Below are 13,950 nucleotides of genomic sequence, written 5' to 3'. Positions count from 1 at the left end.
ACGCAGGCATTTCCAAGCCCCTTTTATTTGGAACTTTTTTCCTATAATATCCTGTATTTGGACATCCATTTTACTGTCTAACTTTAGGTTTTGCAGTCTGATATTATAAGTAGCCCCAAATTATGGCCAAATTTGAGAGCTTCTCAGATTTCTGTCGCCTCCACGGTAAAAAAATGAATAGCACGGCAGCAGGCCAGTTGTTTGAATTACACTGGGCAACAGTAAAAATGTAAACTGCATGCAGCTAATTAATCCTCTATGAATTCCCGTATGCTGATAACGATTTTCACGAAGAAAACTGAAACTTAACTCTGTCTTGTGTTTTACAGAGGTTTGCATGCACAAAGGAAATTCGTTGCCGACGTAAGTATAATTTTTGCACATGATAATAATGAAATAATTTAAAAATATTATTTAATTTATCATTAATAAAAATTTTAGTGTGCTTTTTCAGGTCGTATCAGTTCAATACTTTACTGCAATATTGTAGTTTGTAATATTTGTAATTTGTCCTTTTTCTAATTTAATTTTTATGTGACTAACGGAAAACTTTGTAAAGACTGTGATTCACGAAGAGCGACCTTATAAGAACTTGAGAGAAAAGTTACCGTGATTGTGTGCAAAAGTCAAAGAGAATGTTGAATGGTGATCAGAAGGGTGTCTGGAAAAGTTTTAAAACATTTTGTTTCATTGTCTAATAAAATAATAGAGCGTAAGATCGTAAGAAGCGACTGGATCAACTGTTGCTGAAAACTGTCACGTCTCTGAACTATATTTCCTCCTTAAGCACCTCGACATCCTTCCTGGAAACTGCACAACGTTTTTGATGAATATGGAAAACGATTCCACCGGGATATTGCAGCCATAGAGAAGAAGAAATACGCAGGGAAGTAGTCTCCTGTTGTTTTGGCAGCCTACTGCTGGACAACTGCCAGGGATGACCCACTGATAGCTTATAAGCGACAAACCAAGCTGAAACACGCGGTCAATTTATAGTTTGATCAAAAATTCTTCGAAAGATCAAATCAGAACATTAATTATGCTCGAGGTATTTGTGGTACTGAATACTTTATACTACAAGACACTGTATAAAACACAGAAAAAATTTCACTTTCTTTTGGTTTAATGTAGCAATTTCGTGACCTGATGTTTATTGTCTATTACCTTGCTCGAGTGATTGTTCACCTCCCTAAACATTTCTATGGTGTATTACTACTTAAATGTGTATTTTGGTGGTTTAAAAAAAGGACATGTATTTCTAAAGTTGGAGGTAAATCTTTATTTTAGTTGCTATTTCCATCACATACTGCCAGCCGAAACAAATGAGGAAACGAAATTAAACTTCAGTAGTTGAAAGAGTATGTGACGCTATTTCAGTGATTACGAAAGAAAGCCACATTACAAAGAACTAGGCAGTATGATGCTCCTTATCAGTATGACGTTGCACCCCCTCTGGTGTATAGGCATCCACTGATTCCTTTGGGCAGGTTGTCAGAATCTGTAGTGTAGGGTAAGCGTCTTTGATTAGTAATCAAAATGTCCTGGGTCCCTGCTGTGAACCGAGCCACAATAAAAATAATCAGCAATAGCGGACGAAGACGAATGGAATATTCCAGAAGTTGAAACACGAACAGCTGCTAGCATGAGTTTCTTAGAAGCAGATACCTTAGAGGTTGCGAAGCAACTCAAATCGCTTGATACGGGCAAGTCCTCAGGTCCAGATTGTATACCGATTAGGTTACTTTCAGATTACGCTGATACAATACTACCTACCTAGCAATAATATACAACCGCTCGCTCACCGATAGATCTATACCTACAGATTGGAAAATTGCGCAGGTCGCACCAGTGTTTAAGAAGGGTAGTAGGAGTAATCCATCGAACTACAGACCTATATCATTGACGTCGGTTTGCAGTAGGGTTTTGGAGCATATACTGTATTCAAACATTATGAATCACCTCGAAGGAAACAATCTATTGATACGTAATCAGCATGGTTTCAGAAAACATCGCTCTTGTGCAACGCAGCTAGCTCTTTATTTGCACGAAGTAATGGCCGCTATCGACAGGGGATCTCAGGTTGATTCCGTATTTCTAGATTTCCGGAAAGCTTTTGAAACCGTTCCTCACAAGAGACTTCTAATCAAGCTGCGGGCCTATGGGGTATCGTCTCAGTTGTGTGACTGGATTCGTGATTTCCTGTCAAGAAGGTCGCAGTTCGTAGTAATAGACGGCAAATCATCGAGTAAAACTGAAGTGATATCAGGTGTTCCCCAGGGAAGCGTCCTGCGACCTCTGCTGTTCCTGATTTATATAAATGACTGGGGTGACAATCTGAGCAGTTCTCTTAGGTTGTTCGCAGATGATGCTGTAATTTACCGTCTGGTAAGGTCATCCGAAGACCAGCATCAGTTGCAAAGCGATTTAGAAAAGATTGCTGTATGGTGTGGCAGGTGGCAGTTGACGCTAAATAACGAAAAGTGTGAGGTGATCCACATGAGCTCCAAAAGAAATCCGTTGGAATTCGATTACTCGATAAATAGTACAATACTCAAGGCTGTCAATTCAACTAAGTACCTGGGTGTAAAAATTACGAACAACTTCAGTTGGAAAGATCACATAGATAATACTGTGTGGAAGGCAAGCAAAAGGTTGCGTTTCATTGGCAGGACACTTAGAAGATGCAACAAGTCCACTAAAGAGACAGCTTACACTACACTCCTTCGTCCTTTGTTAGAATATTGCTGCGCGGTGTGGGATCCTTCCCAGGTGGGATTGACGGAGGACATCGAAAGGGTGCAAATAAGGGCCGCTCGTTTTGTATTATCACGTAAAAGGGGAGAGTGTGTGGCAGATATGATACTCGAGTTGGGATGGAACTCATTAAAGCAAAGGCGTTTTTCGTCGCGGCGAGATCTATTTACGAAATTTCAGTCACCAACTTTCTCTTACAAATGCGAAAATATTTTGTTGAGCCCAACCTACATAGGTAGAAATGCTCATTAAAATAAAATAATAGAAATCAGAGCTCGAACAGAAAGGTTTAGGTGTTCGTTTTTCCCGCGCGCTGTTCGGGAGTGGAAAGCTAGGGAGATAGTGTGATTGTGGTTCGATGAACCCTCTGCCAAGCACTTAAATGTGAATTGCAGAGTAGTCATGTAGCTGTAGATGTAGATGCAGAAGTAAATGTAGATGTAGAAGAAGTCGTCTCCGTCCTGCTGAAAGTTATTTGCTCTGTCTCTATCGTTCGTTCGTTCAAGAGCAATAAAATCTTTGCTGTGTTTTATTCAAACCTGAATATACTGTCCTCTGTTATAAAAACGTTGAACAGAAATTACTTTTGAGAACTGCATGGCTCAGCGCACACATTTACATAATGACTAAACTAACTGGCGTTCACTGTGCAGGAAATTAAATCGGAACGTGAGTTGAGAAACGAAAGAACCAACAAAAACTGGAAAGAATCACGGAGGCTTTCCGGCAGTCATTCTTCCCGCAAGCCATACGTGACTGGAACAGGAAAGGGAGGTAATGACAGTGGCACGTAAAGTGCCCTCTGCCACACACCGTTGGGTGGCTAGGGGGGAATAAATGTAGAATGAGACGCAGACATGAAAAATTACGGCATAATCAGCAACAACAGCTCAGCATGAAGAAATCGACTCAGCTTAAATATGCTAAAGTAAAATTAAACTACTGAAATAAATGGTTCAAATGGCTCTGAGCACTATGGGGCTTAACTTGCCGTCAGTCCCCTAGAACTTACAACTACTTAAACCTAACTAATCTAAGAACATCACACATCCATGCGCGAGGCAAGATTCGAACCTGCGACCGTAGCGGTCGCGCGTTTCAGAACTGTAGCGCCTAGAACCGCTCGAGCACCCCGACCACCTACTGGAAGAAAGATTGGAATTATTTTCTCATACAAAAAATATTCTTACTTGAAATTAAAATACTAATCCGTTCATTATAATGACAACGCTGTATTTTAAATTCATTTCATAAGAACATAAAACTCACAGAAAACCAAAAACTTTAAGTTTTTTACAAAAGTCTTACAAGGTAGTGCTCTTACAATTGTGCAAATTGAAATGAATTAAACTGAAATGACCTAAACTGAGGTGGAGAGCTGGACTATTCTGTTGCAAGAATTGCCAAGGTTATCAGTAACTGCAGCAAAAATTATTACCCTAAAAATATATCCATAATGCAAATCTATTCTCCCTGTTCCATAAACACTGCGTCTTTCAACAGATTAATAGTTCCTACATTTTTGTTCAGTAAACTCCTCCCCCAGTAACCATTACGCTTACAGTTCTGCTATCTCACCCCATGTCCAACATTCGACTACTCTTCACTCTACCACAGAGCCAGAGATACACAAGTTCAGACTCTACTGTCACTGCCGTAAGTCGACTACTCCACAGATGTCACACGTGACTGCTTCGCTCTCATAACATGAAATTTCCACTCATTCTGAAACTATCCGAAAATAAATGTCCAGTCCACCTATATCTGTCCATCTTTCACTGCCAACGGGCTTATCAAGAGGGCGGAGGAACGGACCGTGGTTAGGAGTGGGAAACTGCCCCTAAAAGGTGGAAGAATAAACAATGATCAAAGGAATGAGGATGCACTGTATCAAAGACATATGACGTTCATCCACATGTGGCTTGCAACTGAAAAAAATGAAATGTCGTGTGACGAGGGCCTTCCGTCGGGTAGACCGTTCGCCTGGTACAAGTCTTTCGATTTGACGCCACTTCGGCGACTTGCGCGTCGATGGGGATAAAATGATGATGATTAGGACAACACAACACCCAGTCCCTGAGCGGAGAAAATCTCCAACCCGGGAATCGAACCCGGTCCCTTTGAATTGACAGTCTGTCGCGCTGACCACTCAGCTACCGGTGGCGGACTGGTTTGCAACTGGAAAAGTGGCATGATGATCTCTCCATTGGCAAACGATTCCGTGGTATCCCCCTTTCAGATTCCCAGGAGGGGACGACCAGTGGGAGGTGACTCTAAGAAAAAGATTGAATAACCAATGAAGGTAATTCTACGAGTTGGAATATAGAATGTCAGAAGCCTGAACGTAGCAGGAATCTGAAAAGGAAAATTTAAAGTTCCAAACCAGGTATTTTGGGAGAGAGTGAAGTGAAATGAAAAGGAGATAGGGATTTCTGGTCAGACGAATGTTAGGCACATGAACAGTAACAGAAAATGGTTTAACAAGAGTAGAATTCGTTATGGAAAAGAAAGGTAGGGCAGAGAGTGAGCTGCTAGGAACAGTTCGATGAAAGGATTGATCTCATCCGATTCGGTAGCAAACAATCGAAGACAAAGATAATTCAGGTATACATATCGACGTCGCAAGCACAAGATGAAGAGCTAGAGAAAGTATATCAAAATATATCAGGACACTGCGCGGGTGGTTCAGTATGTACAGAGAGATGAAGATCTGAAAATAATGGGAGAGTGGAATGAGGTTGTAGGGAAAGGAGTAGAAGAACGGGTTGTGGGGAAATATGAAGTTTGGCAGTAGGAATGAGAAAAGAAGAAAGACTAATATAGTTCTGCAATGAATTTCAGGTGGTAATAGCGAATACTCTGTTCTAGAATCACAAGGGGAAGAGGGATCTCTGGAAACGTCCTGGAGACACGGATGGATTCCAACTGAATTACATCACGGTCAAACAGAGATTCCGAAAACAGATATTGGATTGTAACGAGTACTTAGATCCAGATATAGACTCAGATTATAATTGAGTAATGATGCAGAGTAAACTAAAGTTTAAGTGAACCATCAGAGAGAATCAGTGTGGAAGGAAGCGGCATGCTGAAGTACTGAGGAATGAGACGCGTTTGAAGTTCGCTGAGGATGTGGTTACTGTGATAAAGAATATCAGTGCATGCAGTTCAGTTGAAGAGGAGTGGACATCTCTGAAAAGGGTAGTCACAGCAAACACAGTTACAAGAAAGGTATTTGCGCAGAATCCTTGGGTGACGGACGAAATTGTTCAATTGATAGACGAAAGAGGGAAGTATAAAAATGTTCCGGGGTACAGCATTATACATCCCTTAGGAATGCGATAAACAGCAAGTGCAGGGAAGCCAAAGCGAAATGGCTGCAGAGAAGATGTGAAGAAATCGAAAAAGAAGTGGGCATTGTGAGGACTGACTCATCATATAGAAAAGCCAAAACAGCGTACGGTTAAGCTAAAAGCAAGGGCGGGAACATTAAGTGTGCAATTCCACTGTAAAATGCAGAAGAGAGAACGGATAGGTGGGAAGAATACATTAAAGGTCTTGGCGGATAACATGATAGAAAAGGAAATTGAAGTCGATATGGAAGACGCAGAGGATCCAATGTTAGAGCCAGAATTTTAAAAAGCTCTCGAAGACTTTAAATCAAATTAGGCAGAAGGTACTGAATACATTCCATCGGTTCTTCTAAAATCCTTGGAGGAAGTTGCAACCAAATATTTTTTCTGGTTGGTGTGCAGAATGTATGAGATTGATGACGTACCATCAAACTTTTGGAAAAAAAAACATCCACACAGTGCATAACTACCACACAATCGGTTTAACACCTCATGCATCCAAACTGCTGATAAGAATAAGATAGTTAAGAATGAAGAAGAAAATTGAGGATGAGTTAAATTGCGATCAGTTTGGCTTTAGGGAAGGTGAAGGCAACAGAGGGGCAGTTCTGACATTGCTCATGGTAATGGAAGCAAGACTGAAGAAAAATCAAAAGATACGCTCATAGGACATGCCGACCTAGAAAAAGCGTTCAGCGGTGTAAAATGTTACAAAATGTCCGACATTTTGAGGAAAACAGTAGTAAGCTACAGGGGAACGGGTAATATACTATATGTACAAGGAGTAAGAGGGAACAATAACACTGAAAGACCAAGACCTGCTCGGTATTGAAAAAGGATGTAACATTGGCATGCAAGGAAGGTTTTGAGTGCGATTAAAATTCAAGGTGAAAGGATATCACTGATATGGTAGTCTGATATACTGCTATCCTCAGTGATGTTAAAGAAGAATTACAGTAAGTGTTGCATATAGTGAGCAGTCAAATGAGTAGAGAAAAGGGATTGAGAGTAGTCCGTAGAAAGAGATGAGTCCGGAGAGCCGTGCACGCTAAACGCCGCTTTCGGGACGGGGAGATACGCCGACCACGGATGACCTGCGCCCGGCTGGTTAACGAGAAGGGTCGGTGTGCAGATCAGCCTGACTGTGGTTTTCAGGCGGTTTCCCACATTTAAAATTATGTCAGCTGCTTATGACGCTGTTCCATATGCGTGTGTGGTATTTCCGTGTACTTCCAAGTGATTGCTCAATATCTGATACTGTTAAAGCCGCTTATATATCCTACCAGGCCAGGTAACAACGCTAAAGACGATCGACGCTAATATACTCTGGTGGCTGCTCTACACGTCACAGAGAATTACAACATGCGGTGTGTGTGTGTGTGTGTGTGTGTGTGTGTGTGTGTGTGTGTGTGTGTGTGTCGAAGCTACACTGACATCTGGTTGTGTCTACTCGGTGCTTCACTTTTTCTGTGAGGGAGTATATTACGCATAAACAAATATAGAAATCCTAAATATTTTATTTTACAATTTTTGGTGCACGGTGTTATTTGTGCCCCGCTGCGTTTGTGCAGGAGTACTGGGGGGAGCGCAACGCAGCGGACCAGCGCCACGGGCGGGGATGGGCGCGGCTGCCCAACGGCGACCTCTACGTGGGGCAGTACGCGCGTGGCAAACGACACGGCGTCGGCATCTACGTGTTCCGTGGGGGCGCACAGTACCACGGCGACTGGCGGCAGGGTCTCAAGTACGGACAGGGTGTCTTCCACTACCCGGACGGCTCCCGCTACGAGGGTAAGTCGGCGCAGGTAAACGGTGTGCGACGAACGAGAACTCGGCTTCTGGACAGAGCATTACGTACGCGTGCCGAAACCGAAATCGTTCTCCATTACGCGCTTCCCAAGCGACCCGTCTTAACTCCGCCAGCAGTTCCCACGCTAGCCTCACGCACGCACAACGTGCTTTCAGGTAGAGAATCTCACATGCGCTTAACGTAGTGTGACAAATAAGCGTGATCGAGTAAGTCGTACGCGCGACCGACGCGACTGTATTATTACGCGAGGTAGTATGAGCCATCTTCGCCAAATCCCGCCAGACTATGGGAAGTTTTTTCCACCCGCCTCCGACACACGAGCGAAAAGCACACGACTCAGTCACTTGCCTACACCTGTTTGGTACTTAGGCGCATGGCAGTATTAGCAAATCAGGCCGGAATTGAATAAACTACGGATGCGAAAATGAGACACAATACACCACAACGTGCTATGCCCTCTAGGTTAACACCTCGCTATTGGGACCATGGACCCTATATCCGCGGGAGGACAAGTGACTGAGCTTGAAGAACTTAAAGATCTGACCAATGAAGCCAGCGAACCAGCTGTAACTTTCATCTTTCAGACTTCTTATGCGGAATGAAGTTATTTCAACACACCCATGGATGAGACCCTGCCCTCCTGCTGTGATGAGATGTAAACACAGTCATGTGGTGCTGGTGGCATCAAAAATTTTGAACATTATATTTCAATTCAATATTTCTTTCGAAAAGGACCTTCTTAGCTTTTATTGATTTTGAAAACGCTTTGTGTATCTATTTAGTTCTTATTCAAGCCGATCAAGATTTCTATATGAGATGGGTTACAGGTTGGGCAACTCCTGCTCTTCAATTTTAACGATCGACTTCCTCTATCCTTCGATGTGCCCATTACCTGGTATCATGATTTATTTAATACTTACGATACAGACACTATAACTGAAAAATTGCCATACTTATCAGTGAAGAGAGATTGCGATTCTTTTTGTAGAAAATACACTTCTACTCAGTCTGTCGATTGCCGTCTATTACTTCTGTATTGTCGTTTTCTGGCATTGTCACCTATGTAACATCTGTTGAAGATGTAAGAACAAATGACAGAGAGTTTTATAGTATTTAAACTCAAGATTAGGTCCACAATTGTCATTTGATTTCATATCCTTAACACATCTATCCATGGACGACAGTTCCTGAAACTGGTAATCTGGGAATAATAAACAGCAATCAACAGACTATTACTTGACTATTGCAATCGACTGTATTTTGTATATACGAGAAATGTATTGCTGTTGTGGTCTCCAGTCAGAAGACAGATTTGACGCAGTTCACCACGGTATTCTATCTTGTGCAAGCCTCTGCTTCCTTACACACTTACTGCAACCTACTTCCCTTTAGGTTTGCTTACTATAGTCAATCCTTGCTGACACTTTACTATTTTTATCACTCTACACTTCCCCCCATTACCAAACTGATGGACCGTTGGTGCCTCAGGGTTTGTTCTACCAAACAATTTCTTCTTTTAGTCAAGCAATCGACTATTTTATTTTTCTCGTATTTCAAAGAAATAAATCTCTTGGAGCTTCCTTGGCATTGATATTCGTCCATGCTAGTGCGTGCCAGGCACAGTATTTCAGCGGCATGCCTCTTCATCACTGTCAGGTAGTAAAATTTATTAATGCTATTTACTGTCTGTTGTGAAGAACTGAGTGCATGTGGGGCAAAGACAAGTGGTTTCATCCATGTGTCTTTTTTCTCGTGGAATATACCTTCATTTTTCGATCGTCTATGTGTAATATTATGAGTTTCTGTTCCAATATTTGGGCACACAATTCAAACTAGACACTTAGATTCTGCGGTTCGATGAACTAGTAGAGAAATGTTTTAGGAGCAGCTATTGGTTTTTAAAGAAGCTACCCTACTGGCCTTTGCTTTTACGACGCCTGACCACTGTGTTCCAGAGTTTCAGTATCGTCTCACGGATTACTGCAATACAATGTGGGTTAGGAGATACGAGCATACACGCCTTGCTCGAAGCTAATTTTAACACAAACTATTCGATACATCTGTTTCAGAATAAGGAACAATGGCGAAGATATCTACAGAATGTTTCTGTAAGAGCGTGCAATAATTTAACAGGACACAGAGGATGATCCACTGAACAATTTGAAGTAGGGAACCTGGGATCGTTGGTGGGGAGGCTCGCGTGCCTCAGCGATACAGATAGCTGTACCGTAGGTGCAACCACAACGGAGGGGTATCTGTTGAGAGGCCAGACAAACGTGTGGTTCCTGAAGAGGGGCAGCAGCCTTTTCAGTAGTTGCAAAGGCAACAGTCTGGATGAATGACTGATCTGGCATTGTAACACTAACCAAAACGGCCTTGCTGTTGTGGTACTGCGAACGGCCGAAAACAAGGGGTAACTACAGTCGTCATTTTTCTCGAGGGCATGAAGCTTTACTGTATGATTAAATGATGATGGCGTCCTCTTGGGTAAATTTTCCGGATGTAAAATAGTCCATCATTCGGATCTCCGGGCGGAGACTACTCAAGAGGATGTCGTTATCAGGAGAAAGAAAACTGGCGTTCTACGGATCGGAGCGTGGAAGATTAGATCCCTTAATCGGGCAGGTAGGTTAAAAAATTTAAAAATGGAAATGGATATGTTAAAGTTAGATATAGTGGGAATTAGTGAAGTTCGGTGGCAGGAGGAACAAGACTTCTGGTCATGTGAATACAGGGTTATAAATACAAAATCAAATAGGGATAATGCAGGAGAAGCCTTAATAATGAACAGGAAAATAGGAGTGTGGATGAGCTACTATAAACACCATAGTGAACGCATTATTGTAGCCAAGATAAACACGAACCCAACGCCTACCACAGTAGTACAAGTTTGTATGTCAACTAGCTCTGCAGATGATGAAGAAATTGATGAAATGTGTGATGAGATAATAAAAAATTATTCAGGTAGTGAAGAGAGACGCAAATTTATTAGTTATGGGTGACTCGAATTCGACAGTAGGAAAAGGAAGAGAAGGAAACGTAGTAGGAGAATATGGATTGGGGGGAAGAAATGAAAGAGGAAGCCACCTGGTAGAATTTTGCACAGAGCATAACTTAATCATAGCTAACACTTGGTTCAAGAATCATGAAAGAAGGTTGTCTACATGGAAGAACCCTGGAGATACTAGAAAGTTTCAGATACATTATATAATGGTAAGACAGAGAATTAGGAACCAGGTTTTAAATTGTAAGACATTTCCAGGGGTAGATGTGGACTCTGACCACAATCTATTGGTTATGAACTGTAGATTAAAACTGAAGAAACTGCAAAAAGGAGGGAATTTAAGGAAAGGAGACCTGGATGAACTGAAACAACCAGAGGTTGTACAGAGAGCCTAAGGGAATAATTAACAGGAACGGGGGAAAGAAATACAGTAGATGAGGAATGGGTAGCTTTGAGGGATGAAATAGTGAAGGCAACAGAGGATCACGTAGGGAAAAAGACGAGGGGTAACAGAAGAGATACTGAATTTAATTGATGAAAGGAGAAAATACAAAAATTCTGTAAATGAAGCAGGCAAAAAGGAGCACAAACGTCTCAAAATGGGGTTGACAGGAAGTGCAAAATGGCTAAGCAGGGATGGCTAGAGGACAAATGTAAGGATATAGAGGCTTATCTCACGACGGGTAAGATAGATACTGCCTACAGGAAAATTAAAAAGACTTTTGGAGAAAAGAGAACCACTTGTATGAATATCAAGAGCTCACATGGATCCCTTTCTAAAGAAGTGAAAGCAAAATGGTGGAGGGAGTATACAGAAGGTCTGTACAACGATGATGTTCTTGAGGACAATATTATGGATGTGGTAGAGGATGTAGATGAAAATGAAATGGGAGATACGATACTGCGTGAAGAGTTCGACAGAGCACTGAAAGACCTATGTCGAAACAAGGCCCCGGGAGTAGACAACATTCCATGAGAAATACTGATACCCTTGGGAGAGTCAGTCCTGACAAAACTCTACCATCTGGTGAGCAAGATGTATGAGACAGGTGAAATTCCGTCAGACTTCAAGAAGAATATAATAATTCCAATCCCAGAGAAAGCAGGTGTTGACAGATGTGAAAATTACCGAACTATCGGTTTAATAAGTCACAGCTGCAAAATACTAACACGAACTCTCTACAGAAAAATGGAAAAACTGGCAGAGGCCGACCTCGGGGAACATCAATTTGGATTCCGTAGAAATGTTGGAAACACGTGAGGCAATACTGACCCTACGACTTATCTTAGAAGAAAGATTAAGGAATGGCAAACCTACGTTTCTAGCATTTGTAGACTCAGAGGAAGCTTTTGACAATTCTCTTTCAAATTCTGAAGGTGACAGAGATAAAATTCGGGGAACGAAAGGCTATTTACAGTTTGTACAGAAACCAGATGGCAGTTATAAGAGTCGAGGGACATGAAAGGGAAAACGTGGTTGGCAAGGGAGTAAGACAGGGTTGTAGCATCTCCCCGATTCTATTCAGTCTGTATATTGAGCAAGCAGTAAAGGAAACAAAAGAAAAATTCGGAGTAGGAATTAAAATCCATGGAGAAGAAATAAAAACTTTGAGAATGAGATTATTCACTCTGCAGCGGAGTGTGCGCTGATATGAAACTTGCTGGTAGATTAAAACTGTGTGCCCGACCGAGACTCGAACTCGGGACCTTTGTCTTTCGCGGGCAAGTGCTGTACCATCTGAGCTACCGAAGCACGACTCACGCCCGGTACTCACGGCTTTACTTCTGCCAGTACCTCGTCTCCTACCTTCCAAACTTTACGGAAGCTCTTCTGCGAAGCTTGCAGAACTAGCGCTCCTGAAAGAAAGGATATTGCGGAGACATCGATTAGCCACAGCCTGGGGGATGTTTCCAGAATGACATTTTCACTCTGCAGCGGAGTGTGCGCTGATATGAAACTTCCTGGCAGATTAAAGCTGTGTGCCCGACCGAGACTCGAACTCGGGGCCTTTGTCTTTCGCGGGCAAGTGCTCTACCATCTGAGCTACCGAAGCACGACTCACGCACGGTACTCACAGCTTTACTTCTGCCAGTACCTCGTCTCCTACCTTCCAAACTTTACAGGAGCTCTCCTTCGAACCTTGCAGAACTAGCACCCCTGAAAGAAAGAATATTGCGGAGACATTGCTTAGCCACAGCCAGGGGGATGTTTCCAGAATGAGATTTCCACTCTGCAGCTTTAATCTGCCAGGAAGTTTCATATCAGCGCACACTCCGCTGCAGAGTGAAAATCTCATTCTGGAAACATCCCCCAGGCTGTGGCTAAGCCATGTATCCGCAATATTCTTTCTTTCAGGAGTGCTAGTTCTGCAAGCTTCGCAGAAGAGCTTCTGTAAAGTTTGGAAGGTAGGAGACGAGGTACTGGCAGAAGTAAAGCTGTGAGCACCGGGCGTGAGTCGTACTTCGGTAGCTCAGATGGTAGAGCACTTGCCCGCCAAAGGCAAAGGTCCCGAGTTTGAGTCTCGGTCGGGCACACAGTTTTAATCTCCCAGGAAGTTTCAAAAACTTTGAGGTTCGCCGATGATATTGTAATTCTGTCAGAGCAGTTGAACGGAATGGATAGTGTCTTGATAGGAGGGTATTAGATGAACATCATCAAATGCAAAACGAGGATAATGGCATGTAGTCGAATTAAGTCGGGTGATGCTGAGGGAATTAGATTGGGAAATGAGACACTTAAAGTAGTGAAGCAGTTTTGGTATTTGGGGAGCAAAGTAGCTGATAATGGTCAAGGAAGAGAGGATATAAAATGTAGACGGGCAATGTCAAAAAAAGCGTTTCTGAAGAAGAGAAATTTGTTAACATCGAGTATTGATTTAAGTGTCAGGAAGTCGTTTCTGAAAGTTCAAAAAATTGCTCTGAGCACTATGGGACTTAACTTATGAGGTCATCAGTCCCCTAGAATTTAGTACTTACACCTAACTAACCTAAGGACATCACACACATCCATGCGCGAGGCAGGATTCGAA

The 13,950-nt window shown here is 42.4% G+C and overlaps 1 protein-coding gene across 1 annotated transcript in view; it reads left to right on the top strand.

Annotated features, from left to right (window-relative positions):
* LOC126278869 (radial spoke head 1 homolog) overlaps positions 1-13,950 on the top strand; it is a 140,314-nt gene that overhangs the window by 28,854 nt on the left and 97,510 nt on the right. Inside the window, exons 2-3 of the mRNA XM_049979143.1 lie at positions 7,679-7,898; positions 10,135-10,149. Coding sequence (XP_049835100.1) covers positions 7,679-7,898; positions 10,135-10,149 — 235 coding nt within the window. The remainder of the gene's footprint in view (positions 1-7,678; positions 7,899-10,134; positions 10,150-13,950) is intronic.

The sequence above is a fragment of the Schistocerca gregaria genome, chromosome 6 (genome assembly GCF_023897955.1).
Source record: "Schistocerca gregaria isolate iqSchGreg1 chromosome 6, iqSchGreg1.2, whole genome shotgun sequence".
Lineage (NCBI taxonomy): Eukaryota > Metazoa > Arthropoda > Insecta > Orthoptera > Acrididae > Schistocerca > Schistocerca gregaria.
Note: the sequence above shows the minus strand (reverse complement) of the source record. Positions and strands in the feature narration are given on the sequence as shown.